The 16,006-nt window shown below is 43.6% G+C and overlaps 1 protein-coding gene across 2 annotated transcripts in view; it reads right to left on the bottom strand.

Moving 5' to 3' along the window:
• The window catches only part of TTC39A (tetratricopeptide repeat domain 39A), a 118,140-nt gene that overhangs the window by 65,592 nt on the left and 36,542 nt on the right, over positions 1 to 16,006 (bottom strand). The window contains exons 3-5 of one of the 2 annotated variants that reach the window (XM_077450259.1): positions 11,515 to 11,646; positions 7,748 to 7,824; positions 4,889 to 4,956 (exon numbers count right to left, since the gene is read on the bottom strand). In XM_077450259.1, the coding sequence (XP_077306385.1) occupies positions 4,889 to 4,956; positions 7,748 to 7,824; positions 11,515 to 11,646 (277 nt within the window). Of the gene's footprint in view, positions 1 to 4,879; positions 4,957 to 7,747; positions 7,825 to 11,514; positions 11,647 to 16,006 lie in introns of those variants that run through there. The other variant, XM_077450260.1, reaches the window with a different exon arrangement.

Raw genomic sequence — 16,006 nt, 5'->3', positions numbered from 1 at the left:
AGTTAAGTGTTTTTAAAATGGCTCAAAACATGTGAGTCCTCTGCTCAGCATACGTTCTTGGCATGGTGATATGAATGACTCCCATGCACAGGAGTAACATTATGCCCACCAGCCAATTAATGGATGAAGTCTGGGGACAGGATGTCAGTGGCCAATGAGGAATCCAACAGTCGCATTGCTGGAACAAAGGAGAGTATTTTGCGGACAGAAAGGGCTGGAGTCAGAAAAAAAAAAGAACGAACGCAGGTTCAGCATGACAGGGTTAAAAAGGGGTTTGGTATGGGGATGGTGTTTCTGGGCAGTTTAGCATTATTAAAATAGCACTTACATGATTGGTGGAATGGGCAGTAGCAAGTGGGGCTGCAGAATCGGGAGATCTGTAGGAGGGTCTCAGATCTTCAGTTAGAGGAGAGCATGCTTGAGACAACTGCCCACCTTCCCACCCTTATACTGTGTTCAGTGGTTTGGATCTGAGGTTGGACCGTGATCTGGTGGCATTGTCACAGCAGGAGGCAGGGTACAAGGTCCTTATATGGGTTTGATTATGAAAAAATATGTACATTTGTAGGGACCCGTCCTCGGTGCGGCTTCCATTATTATGGTTAGGACCCATCCTCTGTGCGGCTCCCATTATTATTGTTGGGACCCATCCTCGGTACGACTTCCATTATTATTGTTGTGACTCGTCCTCAGTGCGGGTCCCATTATTATTGTTGGGACTCGTCCTCGGTGCGGCTCCCATTATTATTGTTGGGACCCGTCCTCGGTACGGCTTCCATTATTATTGTTGGGACCCGTCCTCGGTACGGCTTCCATTATTATGGTTGAGACACGTCCTCAGAACGGCTTCCATTATTATGGTTAGGACCCGTCCTCTGTGTGGCTCCCATTATTATTGTTGGGACCCATCCTCGGTAGGACTTCCATTATTATTGTTGTGACTCGTCCTCAGTGCGGGTCCCATTATTATGGTTGGGACCCGTCCTCGGTACGGCTTCCATTATTATTGTTGGGACCCGTCCTCGGTACGGCTTCCATTATTATTGTTGGGACCCGTCCTCGGTACGGCTTCCATTATTATGGTTGAGACACGTCCTCAGAACGGCTTCCATTATTATGGTTAGGACCCGTCCTCTGTGTGGCTCCCATTATTATTGTTGGGACCCATCCTCGGTAGGGCTTCCATTATTATTGTTGGGACCCGTCCTCAGCACAGCTTCCATTATTATTGTTGGGACCCGTCCTCGGTGCGGCTCCCATTATTAGGGTTGGGACCCGTCCTCAGTACGGCTTCCATTATTATGGTTGGGACCCGTCCTCGGTACGGCTTCCATTATTATGGTTAGGGCCCGTCCTCTGTGTGGCTCCCATTATTATGGTTGGGACCCGTCCTCAGTACGGCTTCCATTATTATGGTTAGGGCCCGTCCTCTGTGTGGCTCCCATTATTATGGTTGGGACCCGTCCTCAGTACGGCTTCCATTATTATGGTTAGGGCCCGTCCTCTGTGTGGCTCCCATTATTATTGTTGGGACCCATCCTCGGTAGGGCTTCCATTATTATTGTTGGGACCCGTCCTCAGCACAGCTTCCATTATTATTGTTGGGACCCGTCCTCGGTGCGGCTCCCATTATTATGGTTGGGACCCGTCCTCAGTACGGCTTCCATTATTATGGTTGGGACCCGTCCTCGGTACGGCTTCCATTATTATGGTTGAGACACGTCCTCAGAACGGCTTCCATTATTATGGTTAGGACCCGTCCTCTGTGCGGTTCCCATTATTATGGTTGGGACCCGTCCTCAGTACGGCTTCCATTATTATGGTTAGGGCCCGTCCTCTGTGTGGCTCCCATTATTATTGTTGGGACCCATCCTCGGTACGGCTTCCATTATTATTGTTGGGACCCGTCCTCAGCACAGCTTCCATTATTATTGTTGGGACCCGTCCTCGGTACGGCTTCCATTTTTATGGTTGGGATCCATCCTCGGTACAGCTCCCATTATTATGGTTGGCGGTATCTGCGTGTAGTTGTTTGTCTCCAAGTTGGTGTTTCTTGCAGCTAGAGGCCTAAACATTTACAGTGATTTACAGGTATTAGAAGTAGATGCCCATAAGGAGCTTGTGACTAATATTTGTCAGACTGTTCTGGATGTTCATATGATGCATATGTTTATAGGTTCATATGCTTTTATGTTGATTTTTAATGTTGTTAATAAAAGACTGCTACAGCCATTAAACCTCTTGGGTTTCATGTGTTTTTTCTTAAGGAAAGTTTAGTGGTGGAGTGGTAGTCAGGTGAACAAAGCATCTTTTATACCCTAGTCATGTAGTTCATTTTAACCAAGTGAAGCTGATATCCTACTAGCTGCAGTGCTAGCAGGTTGTTCTGCCCCACTGATTACTGTGTCATATGAATGTATCCTGGAGGCCTGTTGGATTGTACAGCCGGGGTGTATTGCTTAGTCCAGGGTATGGAAGCACTAGTTCATCACAGAAGAAAAAACAATAAGGGATCGTTATCCTTCTGCAAGCTGGTCACATGACTACTTCCTCTTATTGTAATCTATGACATCATTTTTTTTTTAAACCAGTGCCCATGGAAGTTGGCCGCTCATCATGGACGCCATTCAGAGAATTCATAGAATTCTTTGCATTTTCTGAATGAATGCATAGCATTCTCTGAATAGACCAGGTGGAGAGCATTACATCATTGCCTCTCTGCAAATGGAAATCACTGGAGCAGCGGAGTCTACTTGAGTGATTTCCAGCTTCTAGGGGCATCAGCCAGGTATACATAATTACATGTAACTACTGTACAGTATGTTTAAAGTATCCATAACTGAACTTCATCTTTAACCACTTGCTGACCGCTGCACACCGATATACGTCGCACAATGGCAGCGGTAGGCAAATGGGCGTACCTGTACATCCCCTGTAAGAGTCGGGGCAAGCAGGCATGTGTGCACACGCTGCGTACAGTGTGACAACGGGACCGGCAGACTCAATGTGACACGGAGCCGCAGAACGGGGAAGTGCCTATGTAAACAAGGCAATTCCCCGTTCTGCTTTGTGTCATGACAGAGATCACATCTCTCTGTGATCGGAAGCAGTAATCAGTGTCATGTGAGTTGAAGCCCATCCCACCCACAGTTAGACTCACTCCCTAAGACGCACTTAACCCCTTCATCGCCCCCTAGTGGTTAACCCCTTCCCTGCCAGTGTCATTCACACAGTAATCAGTGCATTTTTATAGCACTTATCGCTGTATAAATGACAATGGTCCCAAAATAGTGCTCGATGTGTCCGCCATAATGTCGCAGTCCCGATAAAAATCACAGATCGCCATCATTACTAATAAAATAAATAAAATAATAATAAAAATGCCATAAAACTATCACCTATTTTGTAGACGCTATAACTTTTGTGCAAACCAATCAATATACGCTTATTGCGATTTTTTTTTTTACCAAAAATATTTAGAATACATATCAGCCTAAACTGAGAAAAAAAATGTTTTTAGATATTTTTGGGGGATATTTATTATAGCAAAAAGTAAAAAATCTTTTTTTCAAAATCGCCTTTCTTTTTTTTAACGCAAAAAATAAAAACCGCAGAGGTGATCAAATACCACCAAAAGAAATCTCTATTTGTAGGGAAAAAAGGATGTCAATTTTGTTTGGGTGCAACGCCACACGAATGCGCAATTGTCAGTTAAAGCGACGCAGTGCCGAATCGCAAAAAGTGCTCTAGTCAGGAAGGGGGTAAAATCTTCCGGGGCTGAAGCGGTTCAAGTAGATCTAAACCCAAAAATAAAAGTGTATTATATTGCAGCTTACCAGTCCTTAGATGTGGTAGATGCATTTGTTTTCTTTTTCCTTTTAGGCTAAGCACCTGTGAATCCTGACAGAAATCTTCAGTACTTGTAGCTTCCTATAAGCTCAAGCAGTGTTATCTGTCTTCTCGGCTATCTTCTGTGACCCACAAGCCCCGCCCCCTTTCCGCTTTGTAAGAGAGGCAGAGAGGCAGACCGCCATTCTGACTACGTACTAGGATCCATCTCTTCCATTAGTAAAAGCACCTCCCACGGTTTAGTAAAATACTGGCTAGGCACAAAGTTAACCCTTTGATTGCCCCTGATGTTAACCCCTTCCCAGCAGTGTCATTAATACAGTTACAGTGCATGTTTTTGAGCATTGATCACTCTATTAGTGCCACTGGTCCCCAAAGAGTGTCAAAAGTGTCAGAATGTCCGCTGCAATATCATAGTCCCGCTATAAGTCGCTGGTCGCTACCATTACTAGTAAAAAAATTAATACATTTTAATAAATTAAAATATCCCATAGTTTGTAGACGCTGTGCAAACCGATCAATATTGTTGATTTTTTTTTGACCGAAAATATGTAACAGAATACATATTGTCCTAAATTTATGAAGAAATTAGATTTTTTTTATTTTTTTGATTGGATGTGTTTTATAGCAAAAGTAAATTATTATTTTTTTTTTCAAAAATCTTTTTGTTTATAGCGCAAAAAATGAAGAACGCAGAGGTGATGAAATACCACCAAACAAAAGGACATACATTCTTTTTGAGTACAGTGCGGCACAATCGCGCAATTGTCAGTTAAAGTAATGCAGTGCTGTATCCCAAAAAATAGCCTGGTCATGAAGGGGGGTAAATCTTCCGGAGGGGGAGGGGGGGTCAATTGGTTAACCTGTCACACTGCTCTTGCTTAGAATTTAACTGAAATAAATGAGTAAGATGTGCTGATTCCAGTCCATAATTTATGTGTTCTTCTATTCAGTAATTCATTTACAACAAGCTCCCCGGCATTGTAATTGAAAACATAAAAGGATGTAACAACTAATGTGTAACACTGACATGTCAGACCTGCAGGAAGGTGAGGGCAGCTCGCAGCAGAAGACACTCGGCGTAGCACACCTCTGCGTGGATCTCCTCTTCAACACGATAGCAATGTTTACAAGAAGAATTACAAGATTTAATTACAATATATTACAAGATTTCAAGATTTCACATGCTAAAGAAAACTTAAAGTGGACCATTAATGAACTTGACAAGTCTTCATAAATAAATTCCTGACATATCGCAGCAACAGTACTTGTTAGAATGGACACATTTATCTCATGCTAGGTGCACTTTAACCGCTTCCTGTCCAGCGTATATATATATATATATATATATATATATATATATATATATATATATGTCAGAGAGTAGTGGTCAATGATTCTTACTCGGAATGGTCTAAGGTTATCAGTGGTGTACCCCCAGGTTCAGTGTTGGGACCCTTACGTTTTATTATCTTTATAAATGATATTGGGTCTGGGATTAAAAGTAACATTTCTGTCTTTGCAGATGACACCAAGCTATGCAGTGGAATTATGTCCTTAGGCCCCTTTCACACATGTGGACATTATGTCCTTATTTCATCCATCCGTTTGCGGATGAAATACGGACATACATGCATTCCTATGGGATAGCGGGTGTCTGCGGATAAACATCCGCAGACACCCGCTATCGTCCGCCTCCGCTATTGTCCGATTCTGCAGACGGGAGGAAAATCCTATTTTTCTATCCGTCTGCAGAGCGGATCGGATGAAAGCGGACAGATGGTCCATGCTCATCCGATCCCCCATAGAGGAGAGTAGAGAGCTGACAGGGCGGTCTCTGCACAGTGTGTAGAGACCGCCCTGTCCGCCGCCAGCTCAGCAGGGACAACGGAGCAATCCCCGCTGAGCAAGCGGACCATCACGAAAGGTGAAAGTGGCCTAACAGGATGTCTCCAATTTACATGCCAACCTCAATTCACTCTCTAATTGGGTAACTAAGTGGCAAATGAGGTTTAATGTTGATAAATGTAAAGTTCTGCACTCGGGGCTAAGAATATTCATGCATCATACATACTAGGGGGAGTACAACTGGGGGAATCCATAGTGGAGAAGGATCTCAGGGTTTTGGTAGATCATAAGCGCAATAATAGCATGCAATGTCAAGCTGCGGTTTCCAAAGTGAGCAAAGTCCTTTCTTGTATTAAGAGAGGTATGGACTCCAAAGAGAGATATAATTTTGTCCCTGTTCAAATCATTAGTAAGACCTCATCTGGAATATGCCGTTCAATTTTGGGCACCAATTCTCAAGAAAGGATATCAGGGAACTGGAGAAAGTGCAGAGAAAGGCAACCAAACTGATAAGAGGTATGGAGGAGCTCAGCTATGAGGAAAGGTTAAAGGGACTGAATTTATTCTTTCTTGAGAAGAGGAGATTGAGGGGGATATAATTAACATTTACAAATACATAAGGGGTCCATATAGTGAACTTAGGGGTGTACTCACTTTTGTTGCCAGTGGTTTAGACATTAATGGCTGTATGTTGAGTTATTTTGAGGGGACAGCAAATTTACACTGTTATACAAGCAGTACACTCACTACTTTACATTGTAGCAAAGTGTCATTTAATCAGTGTTTTTACATGAAAAGATAGAATAAAATATTTACAAAAATGTGAGGGGTGTACTCACTTTAGTGAGATATTTTAACTATGCAACTATATATGTCCTGGATGACAAGTAGTTATAATGTTAGAATGGCTGCAGCTGCATGATCTTGGTATCACATTTTCAGTCGGCGACCAGCTTCCAGGTGATCAGAGCAGCTATACAGCCACCGGATCACTTTTACAGGGCTGAGAAATCACTTTTACAGGCCCCCCCTCCATTGCTGCTGCCCGTGATCACTGGAAGCAGTTGGGACAGCTATGCACAGAGGAGGATGAATTTCTGTTCCTCCCTCTCTGTGATGAATGATTGTAAGCTCTAATAAGCAGGGCCCTCTGATTCCTCCTGTACTGAATTGTATTGTAACTGTACTGTCTGCCCTCACACTGTAAAGTGTTGCTCAAACTGTTGGCGCTATACAAATTCTGTATAATAATAATAACAATAAGGCCAGAACGATGAGGATTTTGCTACTTCCAGTTTCGATTCACTGTTTACCTGGCTGTTCCTGGGCAAGGAGACAGCTGATCAAACTGATCTGTGTTTGATCAGCTGCCTTGGAAAGCAGAGGAGGGATCAGGGGTTTTATAGACCTTTGATCTCCCAATAAAGAGTACCTGTTACCAGTGTGGGGACAAGATCATGCAGTGCAATGGGTAATAATGCCAAAACTGCCCCCCCCCCCATCCCCTTCATTGTGTGCGAGCCTATGAGGAGGAGGGGGAGAAAGAGCACAGCCTGCACCGCCTCCCAGCTCTCTCCTTGCCGCTTCCAGCACTGGACTGACAGAAGTAGTAATGCCACTGTCACTAGTCCTGTTAGCCTTATAGTAGAAGGAAATTGCGGCATCCCATCCCTAAAACACACGCTGCGTCCAGGGCAGCCACCCCTTCTGCCCACCCCTTGACCCGGCCCTGCCTAATAAATCACAAGGGGTGTTGTTCATACCCTGTGATTGCAATAAAGTTGAATTTAAAATAATGTAAAAAGTGTAAAGAAAATGCATTTGGATAAAAAAAATTATAATAATTAAGGCGCCACTGTCTTGCGTGTTAATGTGTAAATACTGTAACAGTCTGGGGTAACTATTCTATAATTGCCCGGAACGGTGTGTTTTACAACCAGAGAATGGTCTATAGAAACTTAACACAAGGAAAAGAGAAGTACCGTACACATTACTATGGAGTTTGACCCTATTCCCACAATATGAAATCAATCAAAAAATCTATAAATACCTTCCGAGAATTGATCCAGACTTTGGCCATGGACTAAATTGTTGAAGGAGTCGGCGACTGTGGATCTCTTCCGAAACCTGTGGGGGGGGGGGGGATGGAAGAACACACAGGTGTCACACTGATATGTGAAGTGTACACACTGGAGATATTCCCACACAAAATACACAAGACACCCGGGGAGGAAAGACAAACAGGATTCTAACCAGGACAGAAGAGGAGAGAGAGGAGACGGTGTACTGCACAAATGTGTCATTGTTATAAGACGGAGCTCCAACAGCATCAGTCATTTTCCAACATTCACATAAATGTTTATAGGAGTAAAGTTAAAGCTTAATATTAATATATATATTTTTTTTTATCCCAAGGGATGGTACTTCTATTTAGGCTCCATGCACACTGAACCTCATAAACGGCCGTTTTTGGGAGTTTGGGTGTTTTTTTTTAACAGCCCATAAACTCCCCTCTGTTATCCTTTGTGTCCACGCACACATGGACGTTTTTGGATGTTTATCAGCAGTGGAGTTTTATGGGCTGTTTTATGAACGCCATAAAAATAGTGTTCAGGAGTCGCTTTTCTGACCACAAAAAATACCAAACGCTCAAAAACGTGGCTCACCAGCGTAACGTTAAAGAACGCTACTGCTAATAAATGCTATTGCAAAAACGTTTAAAAACGTTAAAAGCCTCACTACAAAGCTACTGGCATTTTTATAACGTTATTTTAACGTCCAGTGTGCAAGGAGCCCAATTGACAAGTGTTCCTTGTGTTGGCTGTCCTAGCTGCAATCTTCTGCACTCTGCCCCCTCCTGCAGTGGTAATCCTCCAGGACTGCTGGGGTTAATACAGCCACTGGACCTGTAATAGACGCTCATCAAGAATGGCAATCAACCCCACCCTTTTGGCCCCCTCCTCCATTCATAGAAGCTGTACCACGGGTTCCAGCAATAAAAAAGCACTCTATGAATGTAGGATGAGCAGATGAATGAAAGGTCCACCTCCTCCATTCATGGTGCTTTTCATCCATTGAATCTATAGTATGACTTTTATGAATGAAGGAGGGGGACGGAAAGGGCTGGTATTGTTGGCACTCTTGACAAGTGCCTATGGCAGGGCCAGCAACTGTATTAACCCCCGCGGCACTGGAAGATTACCGCTGTGGGAATGTGGGGATATGGGGCTAGGGGTTGGCAGAGAATGGAAGATTTCAACTAGGACAGCTGGCACCAGTACCGTTCCCCTGTGCTGATTTTTTTTTTCTAATGTAACTAAACATAAGACTTTAAAATCATTGCACTTTTAAAAGACTTTGTTGCTAGCCTGCTTCTAAAACATGCTAGCTGCCTGGCTGTTTCTGGCTTTAAAGCAGCACTTCAGCTAATAAAGCACAATTCCAAAAAATAAAAAAAAAACATTCTCACTATGTCTAGGAGGTAGAGAAAAAAAATAGAAATAATGACTTTGGTTCTCACTCCAGCAGGGTTCCTCCAGTGCAGTGACTGCTTCCCCAAAGCCACCCCTTTAACAAAGGGTTAATGTCCTTGTATTGTACATGACAACACTGAGTCTCCATCCACAGACCGCAACTTTGGGCGAAGGAGGAGTGCGCCAGTGCTGGCTGCAGTAGTGAGACATGTAAGTGACAGAGCCTACACTGTAACCCCCTAGGCATAGAAGCCACTGCAAGTTTGAATTTTGGGTATTGCTGGAAAAAGGCTTTAAAGGAAAAATGGGCTATGTTCTAAATTACTGACCTAAACAGAAAACAATGGGAAATCTTCCCAGAAGGAACACGGGGAAAAAAACAAAAGCATTCAAAGTCCCTCTGTCCAAAACAAATATTAAAGCGGAACTTCAGTAATTTTTTCTCTCTCTCTCTCGAAAGAGAGAGAATGCCAGGAAGGGAGGGGGTGAGTCATAAGAGGGCCAATGAGAGCTGCAGAGCTGGAGGTGTGCCTCTGTGTGCCTGTGTAAATCCAGGAAGTGAACAGGCAGCAGCTTCAGCTGCCCACAGTTTAAATGATTTGCAGTCAGACTCAGTGGAGGGAGATTTCTGCAGCATATTTGGCAAGTACAGAATCACAATATATATACAATAATATACAAAGTGGTTGGAAGGAAGCTTCAGAATGGCAAAGATGTTATTACAAATTATGTGAGCGGACTGCAGTTACTCTTTAACACACTTTAATTTAAAGTGATTAAAATGGAAAAGCAGAATCAAGTATTTTATAACCAAATGTAAAAAATATGCCCTGATGGAATTGTAGTGAACTGTAATAATAATTGTATTTATTTATTTTATGTACTTATATAACACTGACCATTTACGCAGCACTTTACATAAATATTTATTGTACTTTATCATACTGTAAGTAAATGTTACATTAAAGTATCTAAACCCAAGAATGAAAATTGATAGTATTGCAACTTACTGGTCTTTAGATGTAGTGGCTGCATTTGTATTCATTTTCATACTTTCTTTTTCCCTTTATTTTATTCTGGTAACTTTGCCATTAAAGAGGCAGTAAACCGCATAAAAAAATAAATGTATAAAAAATAGGCACTGGCAGTTTAGGTCATAATGTGCTAGTAGACAGACTTAAAAGCTAAAACCCAAGCCCTCCAGCGGAGTGCTGTCACCGCTGAAGGTGCTTCCAGCTTCACCCACTCTTCCTTCCAGGTGAATGGCAGAGCCGGCAATGACATCACTGTTTACGGCAAGGCTCTGAAGGAATGACATTGGCATGTTGTTCCTTTAGAGCGCATGCGCTGGTGACATCACTGGCTGCATCTAAAGTAAATATCTCCTAAGCAGCGCACGTTCAGGAGATATTTACTTTACCTATAGGTAAGCTTTATTATAGGCTTACCTATAGGTAAGTATCACCCCAGCCCACCCCAGGCCATTCCCGGAAGACACAGACTCTACTGAACACCAAGCCTAGGGCACTTCAGTGACCAGCACCGCTCCAACCATCCTGAAGCAGTCATGGAATGGATCAAGCTACTAACCATCGGTTAAAGGACAGATGCTGTAATCCCTGCACTACAGCCCCCACAAGTTGTGTACCAAGGTATATACGGATGAAACGTTGTATCTAAGATGTGCCTTTACACCACTAACCCTATGTGAGTGTTTTTAAACCATTTTAATAAATTTTAGCTTGTTTATCGCTGCACTTAGGGGGCGCCGCCTCTCTCTCTTTATTTCTTCACTTACCTGTCCTGGGGTTACAATTGTACTGAGCAGGGTTGACACCCAAGAACAGGTGTTAGGGCTAAGTAACACTGTGCGTTCTGACTACATAACACCTCCCTCTATTCTGCATAACAAGTGGAGGTGTTTTATAGTCCAAGGACATAGCAGGGAGCAATGCTAACTGATAACAGAGACAGAGAGTACAGGGAGTTATCGGTTGGATGGATGAACAGCCATTTGTTTTCTGTACTTGTCAAACAGATATAATGAAACTCTTTCAATGGTTAATTTAGCAGGCTGAAGGGAAGGAAATAGAAATGCATTGTTGGGGTTCATACCCCCATCTTCTAATGAATTCTATCCTCTCTGGAGTTTTTATATTTCCAACACAAACCCATTTCACCCCTTAAAGGTGTAACTGACATAAGATTTTCCATACCAGTACTGCACATGCCTGTAATCCAGTGATAATTACATACATCAGTTCCAAGCCATGTTATTATTTGTCACAGCTAATATGTAATATGTAATGTAATATATGTTACACTTCTCCCTGGCTGTACAGACCTCTGACACACGGCCTGGGCCTCTTTCATGGTGTTCCCAGCATTCACTATGTCCTGAGGGTCGAAGGTCATCATGGCTTGCATTTCCAGCATGGTGGCATAGGTCAAGGCATGGTACATACTCTCTTTGGACCTGTGTGTATAAAAGAGAATGAAGCAGATTGGATTAGTAAAAACACCGCCTACATGCCAGGAGCTTGCCATGAGCTAGGTACTGGAGCTGCCATTGCTGACTCCTCTCTACAAATGCTAGTTGCCTGGATGTACAGTGCATCCAGAAAGTATTCACAGCGCTTCACTTTTTCCACATTTTGCTATGTTACGGCCTTATTCCAAAATGGATTAAATTCATTATTTTCCACAAAATTCTACAAACAATACCCCATAATGACAACGTGACAGAAGCATTGTTGAAATCTTTGCAAATTTATTAGAAATAAAACACGAAAAAAATCCCATGTATACAAGTATTCACAGCCTTTGTCATGACACTCAGAATTGAGCACAGGTACAACCTGTTTCCACTGATTATCCTTGAGATGTTTCTACAACATGATTGGGGTCCACCTGTGGTAAATTCATTTGATTGGACATGATTTGGAAAGGCGCACACCTGTCTCTATAAGGTCACACAGTTAACAGTGCATGTCAGAGCACAAACCAAGCCATGTCCAAGGAATGGTCTGTAGACCCACGAGACAGGAGTGTATTGAGGCACAGATTTGGGGAAGGGTACAGAAAAACATCTGCAGCACTGAAAGTCCTGCAGAGCACAGTGGCCTCCATTATCTGTGAATGGAAGAAGTTTGGAACCACCAGGACTCTTTCTAGAGTTGGCCGCCCAGCCAAACTGAGAGATCGGGGAGAAGGGCCTTAGTCAGGGAAGTGACCAAGAACCAGGTGGTCACTCTGACAGAGCTCCGGTGTCTCTCTGTGGAGAGAGGAGAACTTTCCAGAAGAACAATAATCTCTGCAGCACTCCATCAATCAGGCCTGTATGGTAGGGTGGCCAGACAGAAGCCCTTCAGTAAAAGGCACAAGACACCCCACCTGGAGTTTGCCAAAAGGCACCTGAAGAACTCTCAGACCATGACAAACAAAATTCTCTGGTCTGATGAAACAAAGATTGAACACTTTGGCCTGAATGGCAAGTATCATGTCTGGAGGAAACCAAGCACCACTCATCACCTGGCCAATACCACCCCTACAGTGAAGCATAGTGGTGGCAGCATCATGCTGTGGGGGTGCTTTACAATGGCAGGGACTGGGAGACTAGTCAGGATCGAGAGAAAGATGAATGCAGCATTGTAGAGACACCCTTGATGAAAACCTGCTCCAGAGCACTCTGGACCTCAGACTGGGGCAAAGGTTCATCTTTCAACAGGACAACAACTCTAAGCATACAGCCAAAATAACAAAGGAGTGACTACAGGACAACTCTGTGAATGTCCTTGAGTGGCCCAGCCAGAGCGCAGACTTGAACCTGATTGAACATCTCTGGAGAGATCTGAACATGGCTGTGCACTGACTGTATGCGGTGCATACTAGCTCATTATGCCTTTTCCTTTGCAGGTGAGTAAAAAAAAAAAAAAAAAAACATCAGCGGGTTTACAACCGCTTTAAAGCGGAGTTCCAGCCTGCACAAAAATAAAATTAAAAGTCAGCAGCTACAAATACTGTAGCTGCTAACTTTTAATATAAGGACGACACTTACCTGTCCAGCGATCCCACATTCTCATGGTTTCGGCACCTCAAGCAGGTTCACCCATCGGCTTCAGGTGCAGGTGTCAGCATTGCAACTAAGGGAAACTGGCAGGGAAGCCTTCAGGCATCCTTGCCGGTTTCCTACTGCTCATGCACAAGTTACGCTGCACTTGCTGAATGGCCCATTCATTTTCAGGGACACACACAGATCCCAAAAGGCAGCGGGGGGGAAGGAGGAGGGTCCAAAGCAATTGGGTAAATAACGTACCTCGCCGCGGGGAAGTAGGACTGAAGGGCAACTTTAGAAATATATATATCCAAAACCGAGGGGGGGGGGGGGTTGGGTGGATTGGTGAGGTGCTTTATTGTTCAGGACCAATTCTCTTTTTAGCCTGGAACTCCACTTTAAAGCGGTATTAAACACAAAACCAAAAATGTAATATATTGCAGCTTACCAATCTTTATATATGGTGGCTGCATCAATTTTCTTATCTTAGGTTTTTTTCCTCTGTTTTCACTTGGCAATCTAGCCAGTAACACACCCCTTGTATTAGGGTGCCCCCACTCTGGATGAAGGAGCACAGGGGCATCTTTGGACAGTGGCATTGTCAGTCTGGGGGAGGAGAGTGTTAGCTGTACTAGCAGATTTAAATGCACAAACAAATTTAAGTCAAACCCCACTTTATAATCAGTAAACAGTTTTTTTTTCCCTTTTGGGATAAAGATTTTACATAAATAAATAAAAGCTGATCATTTTAAGAACCCTTGCCAGTGTTAAATGGTTTGTCTCATCCCTGTAGCTGCAAGAGAGCTTGTTCTGTTGAAAAACAATATCAAGATCACCAGGTGAAAATAGAAGAAAATGAATGCAGCCATCATATACAGCATCTCAAAAAAAAAAAGAGATAAGTGGTAAGCTGCCATATAATAAATGTTTGCTTTTGGGTTTAATACCACTTTAAAGAGGAAGTAAACCCTGATGGGTTTACTTCCTCTTTGTCTCCCTGCAAAGGTAAAGCATAATGGGCTACTATGCATTACCTGACACAGGAGCCAGCGATGTCACCGCTGTCCCCTGTAGTCCGGAGCGTCCATCTTCTTCCGGGTGTCGCTGCTCCGGCCACTCACAGCGCCGGAGCAGCGATGACATCACTCCCGCGCATGCACACGGGAGCCGCCACTAACGGCATATCACCGTTAGCAGTGGCATGCTGCTAACGGCGATAGTGTGCCTGAGCGCCGCTGTCTATGGCCCATGCGCTGTAGACAGCTGTCACTGTCTTTTACTAAATATCTCCTAAACCGTATAGGTTTAGGAGATATTTCTTGGACCTACAGGTAAACCTTAATCTAGGCTTACCTGTAGGTCAAAGTGGTTTGTAAGGGTTTACAACCACTTTAAGTTGCCGGTGAGCCCAAGGCAATTTTTCCATGGTAGGCCCATATTTCTTTTGCCCATTAATGATGAAAAACACATGTGAGAGAGTTAAAGTTGAATTCCAGGTTTGGTATCATTTTAAATAGTTTCATTGATCCAGCTTGGACAAATGTGACTATAGATTTACCCCTATGAGGATGCCATATTTGACAAAATTCGTCAGGGTTCAGCTACTACCAAGAGGTCATTGCACACAATTTAAAGCGGAGTTCCACCCAAAAGTGAAACTTCCGCTTTAAGTACTCCTCGCCCCCTTACATGCAACATTTGGCATGTCATTTTTTTTGGGGGGGGGGAGTGGGTGACTACTTCCTGTCCCACTTCCTACTTCCGACTACGGGCTGCCTAGGTGACTCCTCCTCTCCCCCTAGGCGGCCCCATCCTATCGGCAGTGCTGAGCAGCTAACCTTCTGTGTTCAAAATGCATAGAATGTAATACAAATAAGGACAACTTATGCACATACAAACATACTCCCTATTACATTGGGGTGTAAGGCAAATATCCAATGGATGAACCCGCATTCCTATGACCTACTCCCAATTATCCCCCTTTTACCTGGCCAGTACAAAGATCCAAGCCTCCTCCAGGTTACTAGACAACTAAACAAAATATATAACTGCACACAGTAATAATACTAATTACTCTCAAGTTGCCAAAAATGAATACTGTATTTGTATATAGAAAAGGCATTGTACTGATCAGTTTTGATCACTAGATCAAGCTTCTTCTATCATCCAGTTAAATACAGCAAGTTCTACTGGTAAGTAAAGCAGCAAGATTCTGATCATATGGAATAACATCCTTGGGCCCCTTTCACACCGAGGCATTTTTCAGGCGCTACAGCGCTAAAAATAGCGCCTGTATAGCTCCTGAAAAAAAAATCAGCCCCTTTCAATCCAGTGTGAAAGCTGAAGGGCTTTCATGCTGGACCGGTGCGTTAGCGGGATGGTAAAAAAAGTCCTGCTAGCAGCATCTTTGGAGCGGTGAAGGAGCGGTGTATTCACCGCTCCTAAACCACTCCTACCCATTGCACTCAATGGGGAAGCGCGGCTATACCACCGCAAATCGCCTCTGCAGCAGCGCTTTGCAGGCGGTTTTAATCCTTTTTCGGCCAGTTTTAACCCCCGCTAGTGGCCGAATACCACCACTAAAACGACAGTAAAGTGGCTAAAAATAGCGCCGCTTTACCTCCGACGCCAGCACCGCCCCAGTGTGAAAGGGGCCTTACGGGATGTCTCCAACTTACATGCCGACCTCAATGCACTGTCTAATTGGGTAACTAAGTGGCAAATGAGGTTTAATGTTGATAAATGTAAAGTTATGCACTTGGGGGCTAAGAAAATTCATGCA

This window comes from Lithobates pipiens, unplaced genomic scaffold (genome assembly GCF_037356315.1).
Source record: "Lithobates pipiens isolate NorthernLeopardFrog02 unplaced genomic scaffold, aLitPip1_a1.2 Scaffold_23, whole genome shotgun sequence".
In the NCBI taxonomy this organism is placed as follows: Eukaryota; Metazoa; Chordata; class Amphibia; order Anura; family Ranidae; genus Lithobates; species Lithobates pipiens.
This window is presented reverse-complemented; position numbering and strand designations above follow the sequence as displayed.